At 49.5% G+C, this 13,680-nt stretch overlaps 1 protein-coding gene across 12 annotated transcripts in view; it reads left to right on the forward strand.

Moving 5' to 3' along the window:
* Positions 1 to 226: 226 nt before the first annotated feature.
* Positions 227 to 13,680, forward strand: part of ZNF532 (zinc finger protein 532) — a 103,464-nt gene continuing 90,010 nt past the window's right edge. For 3 of the 12 annotated variants that reach the window (XM_057698352.1, XM_057698355.1, XM_057698366.1), the window contains exons 1-3: positions 227 to 475; positions 2,064 to 2,145; positions 2,272 to 2,339. In XM_057698352.1, the coding sequence (XP_057554335.1) occupies positions 2,132 to 2,145; positions 2,272 to 2,339 (82 nt within the window). In that variant the 5' untranslated portion in view covers positions 227 to 475; positions 2,064 to 2,131. Of the gene's footprint in view, positions 476 to 519; positions 2,146 to 2,229; positions 2,340 to 13,680 lie in introns of those variants that run through there. The other 9 variants (XM_057698357.1, XM_057698359.1, XM_057698354.1 and 6 more) reach the window with 9 other exon arrangements.

The following is a 13,680-nucleotide window of genomic DNA, read 5'->3' on the forward strand; positions in this document are numbered from 1 at the left end:
CGCCCCCTCCCCCTCTCCCGCGCTCCCTTTTGTTCGCTCGCCGCTCGGGCCGAGCCGCCGCCGCCGCCGCCCGGGCCCGCACCCCCATCGTAGGCCCCGGCGTGGCGGGCCGCCGCTGCCGCCGCCGCCGCCGCCGTGCGGCCTAGAGCGCGGCGCCCGGGGAGGCGCGGGGCCCGGGCCGGGCGCACGGCGAGGCCGCGGCGGCGGCGGCGGCGGCACCGGCGGCGGCACGGGCGGCTGCACGGGCGGCGAGGCCGCTCCGCCGCACACGCACACCCCGACCCCGGCAGCGGGAATGCAGATGACACGCCCGTAACATGGAAGCCGCCGCCGCCGCCGCCGCCGCCGCTACGACGACAGCAGCAGCAGCCACAGCAGCAGCAGCCGCCGGCGGCGCCGCGCTGAACAAAGGTCATCCGAGCTGCGGCCCAGACGCCCGGGCTTGACCGCTGCGAAGGCCAACCCCGGGCAGGGGGTGGGTGTGCGCCCGGGGCGCGGGGGGCGGCGAGGGGGCGGCCGGGCCGAGCGAGGGGCGCAGGGCCGCGGAGGAAGGGGCGCGCGGGCGGGCGCCGGGGACAGGCGGGGGCGCCGGCCCCTCGTGCCCGGCCCTGCGGTCGGGGCCGGCGCGTGAGGCTCTGGCCCCTGGGCCTGATCGCCGTGGCCTGTCCCACCCAGGCCTTGGGGACAGCCGGCCTTCGCGCCCCGCCGGCCTCTTTGGGGGGGCCGAGGACCAGCCGGTTCTGCTAGGCCCCGCAGGTTCCGAGAGGGGGGCCACGTGAGCGCCGCCGCTCGCCGCCTCCCCCCTCCAGTGCTGGCGGTGCACCGCGGATTTTTTAAAAGGCCTCTGTGCCCCTCTGTCCCCCTGGCCCTGAATCTGCCCCCCACCCCCACCCCAGACAGCCCTAGATTGCTTGCCCGAGGTGAAGGGATTTGGACGACTCCCCCCAGGTGCTTGAAAGAAGAGAAGGTCGGAGGAGGAGGAGGAGGAGACTGGGGGGGCTGCTGGCGGTGGTGACAGGGCTGGGAGAGAGAGGAGAGGGACGGGAGGAGGGGGCTGGGTGGGGTGGGGGTGACAGGCAGAGAGGAGCCTGGTCAACAAGCCAGCACCACTCTGCCTGGAGGCCGAGGCCGGCTCCTGCCGCCGACGCATCCAGGGTGAGGAGACACACATAGATTGCTTTCTTGGGGGCTCTTTGTCAGCCACCAGCCCAGAGCACACACACTGACACACACGTACACAAAGATCTGAGCCAGGTTGTGGGAGGTAAGTGGGGGAAGGAGAAGGAGGGGGCAGCAGTGTCTGCGGTGGGCTTTGGGGTGGAGGGGCGGGGGGATGGGCCTGAGGGGCTCTGGGCTGCTCGAGAGGTGAGCCTTTCCAAGGCTGTGTGCTTGTGTGGCGCTGGGGGGGGGGGGGGGACACACGATGACCTTCCCCTCCTCACCAAGACCTGAAAGGGAGCAGCAACCCCCAGCGAGATCCCCCCTGTGCTGATGATTTTCAGGGACTTGTTGGCAACTCAGCGAGGGTTGCCATAGCTTTTTTATGTAGGGTGACCAGAACCGGCTGAAACTGGTTTGAGGCAGATCAGCTCCTGAACACAATGCAGTCACTGAGCCTACTACAGTGGGATAGCAGCTTCCTCCCTTCATGGCAGCCAAAAGCAGAGGAGCTTGCAGGAAGGGACCATCCCAACACAGTATGTGAATGCACACTTAGACACCACACAGCACTGGTACGTGACTCATGGAGCCCTAGAAGATTCTGTGTAGAGAAGATGGGGAAAAATGTGCAGGTTTGCAAGGTCTGAGATTCCTTGGGCTTTTCCTGCCTTTTTCTTTTGCTTAAGGGATGGACAAGGAGCTGAGATTTATGACCCTTATTAAAGAAAAAAATGTGCCTTGCTAGGGTGGGGACACTTGGTTTCTGCAGTCTCTCTCTTTCTCTCTCTCTCTCTTTTCTCTGCGTTTTTAACAAAACCAAACCAAAACGAACTGATGGGTTTGTAATGGGAGTTTGTTTGTTGCTGGAGAATGCTACTTTGCATGCTTTTTTTCTCTTGCAGGGTATGTTCTGTTTTGTGCTTTTCCTTTTAGAAGCTACTAAAGGGTGTTGGGGATACTTCTGACTATTATGAAGGCCAAAAGGTAACAATATTGTTCTAGGAAATGAGCATAAATGCATTCCAGTGATGCTGTAAGGCATACATGCTGTCTTTTTTTTCCTTGTAGGCCTGTTGACTGGGGCTGCTTTTAACCCTTTCATATTTGCAGAGAATGCAGCCGTGTGACAGTAACTGAACATTGGTCCAAAGTCTTTCCAAAAGGTCAAGGTTCACAAGGTGAGATATGATATTTTGAGCATGAATTTGTGTTAATTTGAGGATCTGTTCAGACACAGACTGACAGTGGATTGGTACCCTGGAGGTAATATTGGGTGGAGAGTGGAGGAAAAATACTCTCAATGTTAGCCAAGTTTAATGGGATTAGAGTGACTTTATGATAGTGTTGCTATCAAGGTGAAATCAGAATGACTTCATTAAATCGCATGTGGCTGGTCATTTAGAAGAGGCAGGCCTGAAAAGAAGCAAGTTTAAGAGAATGGTAGGCGTCAGGGCCTTGTGGGGAATGCACTGTTTTGCATAAGAGTGAAGCAGTACACATGTAGCATTTTCCCGATGATTACAAAACAAGGGAAGGACTTTGCCAAATCCAGGCAGCCTAGCCACCTTTTGGGGATTTGAGGAGTCTGAAGGTAGATTTGCCTTTTGTTCATTTATCACCTTTCTTTTTACCTTGCTCTCTGTGTTAACCTGAAAGGCTTTTCACTCTGAGTCAAGTGGTGGAATGGCTTTTATTGATTTGGGGGGCTGTTGACGGTGAGGTTGCCATTGGATTATTTGTGGCATACATTTTAATGTGGAATACTTAATGCAATGCCAGGAGGAGACCCGGTAGTCCGGCTTCCTCTGTGTAAAGATGCCTGTTAACTCAAAGGTTTACAGCAGTGGATGGTAGAAAATCTCCAATGCCTTAGAAGATGACAGTTCTATTTGAGCTGGCATTTTTATGCATCCTCCAAAACCAAAAGAGGTTTTAGAAAAGAGAGAAGCAGCAGTAATGAGTGGTAGCAAAGTAAAGAACAAAGGCAGTGAGAGCTTACAGGGGAACACGAAGCATTTCGCCTTGGGGTTCCTTGTGAAAAGAACTGCAACTTTCCCAAACAGGAAACCAGCAGCTCCAGAATCAAATCCAAGATGATCTCAACCACAGATAGAACTAGTTCTGTCTTCTCGTTTGGTGAAAGTACAGTCAAGGGGAGCCCATAGAAGACATGCTTGAAAACAATTTTCTCCCCTACTTTGTAGAGGGTATTTTGTTCTTCTTTGCATTCAGCAGAATAGTCTTTTCAGAAATGCCGAGGGTCATAGAATGGGTTGTGTGCTGGCAGTTGATGGGCAGAATATCTGCAGTGAAGGGTGTCAAGTATGCAAGAGTTTTATTGTTGAAATTTTTTTCATATGATTTCAGAGCATCCAGCATGTGATAAAAGTGGCGAAAGAGAAACAACAGTGCGTGGTTAGCTCAGAATACTTTGTGTGGTATTTAATAGAGATAAATGTAATCTCGGACTGATAGACCAGTAAATAGCTTATGTGATGGAACAAAATTCTTTACAAATCACTGTGCGAAAATTGGTTTTCAATTCTACAGCATTTTTCACTGCCAGAGGTTCTGTGTCTGAATGTGGCAGAAATCTGCTTGCAAAGCAGATCCCAGTCCACGTTGCATGATGTGCTATTCCTGCTTTTCTGGTGCCAACTAAAACTCAGATGGCTAATATGATAAACCTTAATTAGCTTAGTACTGTAAGCTGTTTTATAATTGAGTCCTTCACTCCTGTCTTTAGAAAGTCAGTGATTTTTATTTAACTTTGACAGCTAACCCCTTGCAGTGACTGTTTCTCGATAGGATGTTTAAAAGCCTTTTTTGTAAGGCGTGGCATGTCCCAGAATGTTCTGGTTTACTCTCTGTGGTTTTTTAGCTTTGTTACTCCCCCTCCCCCCAGAAGGCTCCTGGAAAATAGCATTTGCTTTGCACGCAGGCCCGTCTTTCCACTTTCCAGCTGCAAAGAGCCGTTACAGGTCGGAGAGCTGGTTCTCCAGGGCTGCAGTCAGGAGCTCATCTTGGCTGGAGGTTTGTCTCAGGTGGCGATCTCACGCAGGGCTCTGAGGATGTAGCAGGCCCAGGTCTCCCCAGAGAGGAACAGAGTTTTCTGGGCTCAGGAATGTGTGGAAGCCACAGCATCCTCTTTCCCAGAAGCGCCAGGTGGGAGCAGGGTGGCACCCACACTTGGAGTGGGGGCCTGCGCCTTGCTGTCGCTGTCCCTGTCGCCACGCGGGTGGCCACACCCGGAGCCCAGGGCCTGGTGAGGATTGCCTGCGGCGGTCTCCGAGGACGACTGACGGGCCATCCCCTCTGGAGGAGGAATGTATGGGTTTGGCTGAGACGGGTCCACTGGAAAGAAAGTGTCACTGGGTGGTGAACCTTTGCTTGTTTTTATTATTTGCCTACTTAGAATCACTTTTCCCATGTTAAAGAACGTTGGATCCAGGGTTTTTAGACCTCTCAGCCTCCTGGTTTAGAACTCTAGTGTGCACATGCTCCCTGTCTCTCTCTCTCTCTTTTTTTTTTTTGCTCTTTTCTCATGAAGAGATTCTGCACCTCCATCCACCTTGACTCCCGTTTAAAGGAGTGTCTAGGAAGGCTGCAACCAACACGTGAATGAAGTTTTCTGCAGATACCTTTGACTAGCATGAATTAGAACTTCAGGGTTTGTAATCTCCCTTCCCCCTTTATGTCTTCCCCTGAAATGCTTTCCCGGGCTGTGCCGTGGGGTACTGTCGGTCTGCCCTTGGAGTTGAATGACCTTCCCCATGTCCTTGGTGGAACTCCCTTTAGCTGTTCACAGCTGCAGCAGAGGTTGCCCCCCTGTGGAGCCTCACAAAGGTTGCCAGCACGGGGGCAGCAGGAAGGATCTGGGGAAGATGGGGTGTTGCCCCTCCCCCCATTCCCCTAACATCTCTTCCTCATCAGTTCAGTACAGCAGCAACAAAATAATAACAACAGCCACTGGTAAAGGTCAAGGAAATCCACACCTTTGTGTTAATTATACAGGCATCACCTCAGCGATATCGTGGGTCTGGGTTCCAGGCCATCATGATAAAGTGGTTATCGCAGTAATCACTCGAATAAGCAAGTCACTCGAATTTCTTGTTTTCTTGGTACATATACAAGTTATGTTTACACTATAAACTGCGAAGTGTGCAGTCGCATGTCTAGAAAAACGATGTACGTTATCGTTGTTAAAAAATACTTTATGGCTGAAAAAAATGTTAACTATCATCTGATGGTACACAGTTGCCACAAACCTTCAGTTTGTAAAAACAGTATCCGTGAAGTGCAGGAAAGCAAAGCGCAGTCAAAGGAGCTATGCCTGTATTTGGCGTATAGTCTTTAACTGTGTCATGGTTAAATAATTAACTTTTTTTTAACTTTTATATTTACATACAGTAGAATTTACTCTGCAAGTGTATAACTCTACAGGTTTTGTCAAGTGTGTAGCACTGTGTACACGCCACCACTATTGATGGGGACTAGTTCCGTCGCCTGAAAAATTTTCCTCCTGCTGTCCCTTTGTAGTCAGACTCTTCTCCACTCCAGCCCCCCGGCAGCCACCGATTTGTTCAGTCCTCATATTTGGTCTTTTCCAGGATGCCATACAGATGGCTTCTTTCACTTATCAAGTGCGTTTGAAAAGCGCCATGTTGTTTTGTGTACCTAGGCTTGGTTCTTTGTTGTATGGCCGAGTTGTGTAGACCTCTGTATGGATGTACCAAGGTTTGTTTCTCTGTTCTCCCACTGAAAGACAATAGGGTTATTTCCAGTATTTGGTGGTTGGGAATAAAGCTGCTATAAACATTTGCATACAAGTTTTTGTCTGAACGTAAGTGTTTACGTGTCTTTGGCAAGTACTTAGGAGTGAGACGGCTGGGTCCTATGGTACGTAGGTAAGAATTAGAAGTTAGAGTGAAAGTAAATTTAGCTGGTCATAGCTCACAAGGAAAGATCTAGCCTTGTCAGCTGCAGTTAAGACTTCCCAAGGAAACTTTTCATAGCAAATGTTATCTGAAGACACAGGAGAGATGTTCATGATAATAGACTACTAGGTAACAGGATGACAGGCTTTATAACCCAGAACTAATCGGAATTAGCCAAAAGTGGAAACACGAACCTGCAAGTGGTAAAATAGCCTTGATTTCCTTCTGCAGGTATTCCTAATCTCTTCAGAAGCATTTGGCAGTTTAATTTTTACATTTGTCTTCAGGTTCCATAAAACACCAACCTGTAACAGAATTGAAACTTTGGAAAGGGGTACGAAAGATCTCTGTTGAAATCTTAGCTCCATGAAGAACTTACCATTGGTTATAATTTGTCTGATTTATTGACTGTCAAAATATCAGTCTTATTTTAACATTTGAAGTTATTATTTAGCTTTTGTGCCTTTTAAAGAAGTGAAAATATTTAAGGAGTTTCAAAGCAGTGAGGTAGGGAGATTTTGGAAGCAGATTTATTTATTTTTTTAGAGGATAAAGTCATGTTCTGGATCAGGAAGAACAAATAGACTGAGGTTATTGTGTTGTAGAGGGAGGGAGGGGAGCCCGAGAAGTGGGAATCAGTGTTAACTTGGGGATTATTTCATCCACGTAGCAGATACTGCATGTTTAGTAAGCACCAGACGTTGTGCTAGGCACTGGGAGGACCGAGGGAAAAGGAATCCAGAGAGAAGAGTCTAGTGGGAAGTAGCCTACAGATGCTATGATAGGAATGTGAATGGGCCACCTAGTGCCAAGTGTGGAGGGAGGAGCCCTGGAAGAGGTGGCTTCTGAGCTGGACCGTGAAAAACCAGTAAGAATATGTAAGGCAGGCAGAGACTTGGGGGAAGAGCATGAGAGCCCGATGGAGCAGCGTGTGGAAAGGCCCTGGGAGAGCTTGGTGTCGCAGGTGGGGATGGGAGAGTGGGGTGGGCGTGGGAGAGTAGGAGATGAAGCTAAGAGGCCAACAAGGGCCAGGCTTTCGAAGGTCATTTTATACCGTCCATTCCAGGGTGGGCTTCCCTGTGTAGGCAGCAGAGGCAGAAAGACTTGTAATGACAAAGGTCCTGGGGCAGTACCACGAGTATGGAATGAGGGCTCTTCAGGCTGGAGGCAGGGATGTCAGAGGGGGGCCCTCACGACAGTAGGAGAGAGGAGGAGGGCTCGGTCTGAGGCATTGCCGTGGGGCTGCGTCTGGGGCAGGTGTGTGTGTATGTGTGCTGGTCCCTGATTAGATACAGGACATGAGGGAGGGGGAGGAGCAGAAGATGCTTCCTGAGGTTACTTGCCACCTGTTACTTCTGTCTCTGAGATTCAGGAGGCAGAAAAGCCTTGGGAGGTGGAGGTGTTGATACAATGAGTTCAAGTTTGGGTTGTATTGCCCACGGGGTGTCCTTTGCCTCCCAGATCTGTTTGAGCTGGAGGTCTAGATTGGGAGCAATTTATATAGAGCAGAGATGATAGAAAAAAGGCATGATAAGATGTGCGTTTTGGCTCCCAGAAGATAATGGTTTATATAGTAAAAAGCATGAATGAAGGGGAGGTGGGGGCTGAAGAACTTAAGATGCATACTTCAGGAAGTTGGAGGGCAGAACGTTTCCAGAAAGGCAGACCACGATGTTAGCAGCGAACACCTGCAGACAGCGCAGTCCATTGTGGCGGCCTTTCCATACATTTAGTGCTGAGACGATGAGGTGAGCTGTATGCTGTTGTCTCCGTGGTGCAGGTCAGGAAACTCAGGCCAACATCCTGGCCAAGGTCTGCCAGCTCAGAAATGGTGGTGGAATTAGAATTTGGAGCCGCCTCCTCACCTCTAGGCTCTTCGGCCTTGGGGGCAGGGGGAGCACGAGGTGGGGGGCGACAAGGGGAAACCATGGACGGTGCCTGGAGGGAGGAGCCGAGAGAGACACAGTAGGGGCTGAACAGCGAGGGCCCGGAAGACGCTCAGGTTGGGAGTGGCCGGTGAGGACGGTGGAGGTGAGCATGTGTCGTGGAGAAGTTGGAGGCACAGTAAAGGGCCTTTGTAATTAGCCAGGGTCTGCTGACCTTAGTCATCGCGGGAGTGGAGAATCTGTATCTACACCAGAGACAGACGGTGCTAGGAACAGCGTGTCGGAAAGAAACGTTTTTTTCTGGGCACAGGGGTAAGGTTCAAATTGTGAGAAGGAATAAAGAGGTGTTTTTGTTTCATTTATTCCTTGAAAAGGATAAGAAAAAGTAAATTGAAAGTAGTGTTGAGAAAAATCTTTTGTTCTAACAAATAAACACAGTTTAAAGAATTCTTTGAGTCATCTTCTACAGACAGGAAGTTCTAAATTCTGCCTGTTAGAATGAGGGGGGTCAAGAATTATATTAAAAAAAAAAAAAAAGAATGGGGGGGAGAGCAAATCCTACTTAATCTAAATATGGAGACTGACATAAGTAATTTTTAGACAACCTCTGCGTGGCCTCCTTAGCTGTCCCAAGTATTCCCCACCAAGTATCCTCTAGTCGTTAGGAGCCCCAAATGCAGGTTTTGTTTTCAGTCAGATATTACCACAACTACATAATTGGAGATTCCGAGCACCTTGAAAGATTCATAGAGACCTAAAGGTGACGTCAAGGTGGCGAAGTTCTTGAATGTCTTCTCAAGTCAGCCTTTCCTTTTAGGGAACCAAACTCCTGCTGACTCATGCGTCTAGTAATGGGTATTGATTTTGGTAATTTTCTTCTGTGGGGAGCAGATTCTTTCTAGGTATCTGAGCAGTAAGAATTCTTGAAAAACTTCTAGGTAAGAAAATTCACAGCTCTGTGTTTAAAAAAAAAAATCACAAGGCTGGAAATACGTTAAATATTTACAGTTGTCTCCTCATTTTCTACAGTGGGCCCGAGTTGCGGCGGGGAAGGGGGATGTTCAGCAGGTAGTTAATAGCACGTTTGGAACCAGAACCCAGCACCCTAGACTGCTAGTCTAAGACTGTTGTCATCATTACTTTCTCTCTGCCTTCCAAAATTTCTCATATATATATTTTTTAATTAATTTTATTTGTATTTTATATATTTATTGGCTGTATTGGGTCTTTGTTGCTGCACACAGGCTTTCTCTAGTTGCGGCGAGCAGGGGCTCCTCTTTGTTGTGGTGCGTGGGCTCCTCATTGCCGTGGCTTCTCTTGTTGCGGAGCACAGGCTCTAGTCTAGGCACGTGGGCTTCAGTAGTTGTGGCACATGGACTCAATGGTTGTGGCTCACGGGCTTAGTTGCTCCACAGCATGTGGGATCTTCCTGGAGCAGGGGTCGAACCGTGTCTCCTGCATTGGCAGGTGGATTCTTAACCACTGCGCCACCTAGGAAGCCCCCTTATATGTTTTTTTTAATAAATTTATTTATTTATTTATTATTTTATTGGCTGTGTTGGGTCTTTTTTTGCTGTGCATGGGCTTTCTTCTTAGTTGCAGTGAGTGGGGGCTACTCTTCGTTGCAGTATGTGGGCTCCTCATTGCTGTGGCTTCTCTTGTTGTGGAGCTCGGGCTCTAGGCATGTGGGCTTCAGTAGTTGCAGCACATGGGTTCAATAGTTGTGGCTCACGGGGTCTAAAGCGCAGGCTCAATAGTTGTGGCGCACGGGCTTAGTTGCTCCGTGGTATGTGGGATCTTCCTGGAGCAGGGATCGAACTGTGTCCCTTGCATTGGCAGGCGGATTCTCAACCACTGCGCCACCTAGGAAGCCCTCTTATATGTTTTTGATGGTATAAAGGCGAGCTCGTACTTGTAGTCCTTACATCATGTGAACCTGAGAGCCTGAATTATTCAAATGAACCCTCACACAGGTACTCATTGACAATTTTGCTGATTTAACATAGCAAGAGTGGGGGAGGTAGTTTGAGGTCTCTAGCTTGAGAACTGGGTATGCCTAGTGTTCTACTTAAATCTGGATGGTAAGGCCATGGAGATTTTCGGTTGCCTTTGGCTAGCTCTCTGTGATCTACACCTGTCTGCCCAGCTCTCAATGGTATAAACCTGTATTCTGCCACTGGCTAGCTGTGGGACCTTGAGCAGGTTACTTAAATTCTAAGCCATGCTTTTCTTGAGGGTGGTTTTGAAGATTCAATGCATGTGAAGTGCTTAGTGGGGTGCTCGGTGAGTCTTCCCTGAAATGTTAGCTATCCTGTGTTCCTGCGCCTTCCTGTTTTAGGGGAATGGCTTTAGCCCTGACATTCTCTTTTCTGTCTTGGAGGGTGGTGTTTCTTCTTTTCTTTTACCTCCTTAATCCGTAGTGATTTTCGTTTTTTGGAGGATGGGGCAGGCATGAAAGCATACATGGTGAGTGTCACCTGCCTTGTCTGTAGGTTTTCAGTTACAGCTGCCCTATATCTGATGAAAAGGGGCGGAAATCTAGGCAAGAGTACTTGTTCCTACTTGGCTGCACTGAATCAGTAGCCAGAAATCTTGGACGAATTTTGTAGTTATAATCTTAAACTTCAATTGTCTTTGCTCCCAGAAAAATTCAGCCCCATCAGTGAGTGGCCAGAGTCTGGGTTGTCTGTCTGTTGGTGTAATTTGTGTCAACCAGAATTTAAAAACAAGCAGAATTTGATCGTGAATATGCGGCAGGTAGCTTGAGTCTCTTCCATCCCTTTCCTGCCCACTTTTGCTTGACAGTGACCAGATAGTCCAGTCATGCACACTGGGACTCGAAGGTGATGGAAGATCGAGTGGAGATGGGATCCCAGGGATCTTTGTGTCTAGAACTGCCCTGTCCACCGTGGCAGGCACCTACCACACGTGGCTTTTGAGCGCTTATAATGTGGCTAGTCGTAACTGAGATGGGCTGTAAGCACAAACTATACACCAGGTTTTGAAGACTTATACAAAAAAGAGGAAGTAAAATGTCTCAATAGTTTTTTAATATTGATTATATGTTGAAAGGATATTTTGGATAATTTGGTTGAATAAAATTTATTATTAAAACTTATTTCACACCATTCTCCCTGCCCCCCCCCCCCTTTTTTTTGTTTTAAAAGTAGGAATAGAAAATTTAAAACTGTATTTGTGGTTTTCATTCTCTTTCTATCAGACATGCTGGTCTGCATTGTTGGACAGTTAAACAGATTTAACAGTGAAACTTCTGTGCTGCCGGTGGTGTTCACAGTTGCTGATATTGAGTCCCTCTTTTGGTTGAAATAGTTAAGAGTAAGAACTACCTTCGGGTCTCCTTGTTAGAGAAACTTGTTCTCCCCTAGTTTGGGCTCCCTGTCTCCCTGGGTTACGGGGTTTAAACATCCATGCTGGGTTGGTGTCTGCTTCCGATTGGAAAGGGAACCAGCGTTTACTGCAAGTTTACCATGTGCTGGATGTCTGGACACTGACTGTCCCCTGAAAGGTCTGACATCCCCAGTGAGACTTGGAGAGGTTAAGTGACCAAAGATGGCAGCACTGGTGAGTGACCGAGCTCAGACTTGGGCCGTTCTTCCCGGCTTCCTGCTGCATTTCCCTACCTGCTGCTGCTGTCCTGTACCTGTGGCCACTGCTGTCCTATACCTGCAGCCCCTCCTGGGTGCCCTTGTTGCCCAGATAGGACTTCTCACGCTTTAATTCGCATACAGATCACCTGGGGATCTTGTTGAACTGCAGATAATGATTCAGTAAGACTGGTCCAGGCCCAAGAGTCTGCATTTCTGACAAGCTCCCAGGTGGTGATGATCTGTTGGCCCGTGGACCACACTGGGTAGTGGGGGTCTCCACTGCTTCCCTTGGTTTCAGACCTGCTGCCTCTGCTTCCAGAGTGATCGGATTCTCCAGGCCTTGCCTTGACTGTGGGAACCCACCTTCGATTTGCATGTGGTGCCAGTGAGTGCAGTTGGGGTCAGCTCTGGTTTTCGGCCGTGGATGCCCAGTCTGGCATGAACACTGATTTCTGGGCACACAGGATCTGACTGGATCCTCAGTGTATCCTTGTTCCCACATACCTGCATTACTCCAGCTTTATTACCTTGCCCCCTTGGCGTCTGTAACCTGATGAGACAGAAGGTAATTTTAATATTGAGATGAGATCTAGGAGATTCATGGCAGAGGTACCCGTTTTAAGTCATTGTGATGAAGACTCAGGCCTTAAATCAATACGTAGGAATGACCGTGCCACGTTTGGTTCAGGGACTCGGAATCTGATGGGAGGTGAGGACTCAGAGCTGTGAGTCGGCCACTGTTTCTGCCTCCACGCACGACAAGGAATCGGGTGACTTGTGGCTTTTCCTTAGAGTGGGAGTCCTAGGGGAGCCGCCGCACAGAGTGGGGTTGAAGAATGGCTAATCAGCACCACCTGCTTGTCTAGCACAGGCTGACGGCAACCACCCTGGAGTCCTTGGGTCCAGATGTCCTGGGGAAGGTCACTCTGGGGCCTGAGCCAAATGAGAAATTTTGAGTTCTAGCAAGGAGTTTGGTGTATTATATGTTTGAACTGTAAGAGACGACAAAACTGTAGTGAGGGTGTTTTTAAACTTGGGGGTGTACATTGATTAAATGGATAAAGTGGTGTCTGTTACATGAGATAGTTTGCCATCCCCATCTCTCTACAAGAAGGCCTCCCGTCTCACAGAAATCCTAGTTGAGTTCTTATTGGGTGTTTGGACACAGAGTCTATGATACGCAGATCCAGCACGTTGAATATGATTTATTAATTGTGGCTAAATCTGTCAGCTCCCTGTTTTGTGCAGAATCCCTGCCTGGGGTGGTGGGGATATGTGTCTTGGGCCTGTGAGTGTGTCTGCTGTGGCATCCCATTTCCGTGCGGGGAGCAGGGGCAAGGCTGGGCGTTCAGGACGGGCACGGCCACAGAGACAGCCCTGGAGAAAAGGGTTGGGACCGTGGGTGTTAACCTGAGTTGGGAGTGAGTTCAGGATGCAGTGGGGTGGTAAGTCAGAAGCCTCACTGGAGCGTCCTAGGAGTGAGGGTCAAAGACTAGGCGGGTAGATGTGCAGAGAACGTCAGAAGGCAAAGCAAAGATGGCTGGTCCCCAGGCCAGTGAGCTGAGCCCGAACCAGGAGTACACGGCATGCAGACCGATGGGCACGTAAGAGTGCGGGACCACAGGTGTCAGGAGATGGGCCCCACCTCTGTGCTCAGGAGGGCTCCACGGGATGATTGTGGCGTGAGTGAACAGATGAATGGGTGAGGACAGTGTGAGAATAAGTGCGCCTGGTCCCGGATAACTGAATCAGAACCAGCCTTACAAAGTGGCCTTCACTTGGGATGGTTGGCCAAGGACAGCTCAGGCGGCCAAGGTGAGGAGGTGGATTGGGAGAGGCAGTAGCTCCTTGAAGGCAAGATTCGCGTGGGAAGGCATTGCGACACTGGATTGCTGGCGTTTGCTTGACTTTAGAGGACACACAGTCAGGATGTGGGTGTTTAGAGCAACACAGTAAGAAAGGGAGCTGATTATTAGGCCACAGCTGCTGCCAGGGGGACCCGAAGCTAGGAGCTCAGACATCGTCTTGCTCTAAGCTTATTCTGTGATCTTTTCAGGACCACGTGTCCTCAGTTCTCTCTTTGCGCCT

The sequence above is a fragment of the Hippopotamus amphibius genome, chromosome 11 (assembly GCF_030028045.1).
Source record: "Hippopotamus amphibius kiboko isolate mHipAmp2 chromosome 11, mHipAmp2.hap2, whole genome shotgun sequence".
NCBI lineage: Eukaryota > Metazoa > Chordata > Mammalia > Artiodactyla > Hippopotamidae > Hippopotamus > Hippopotamus amphibius.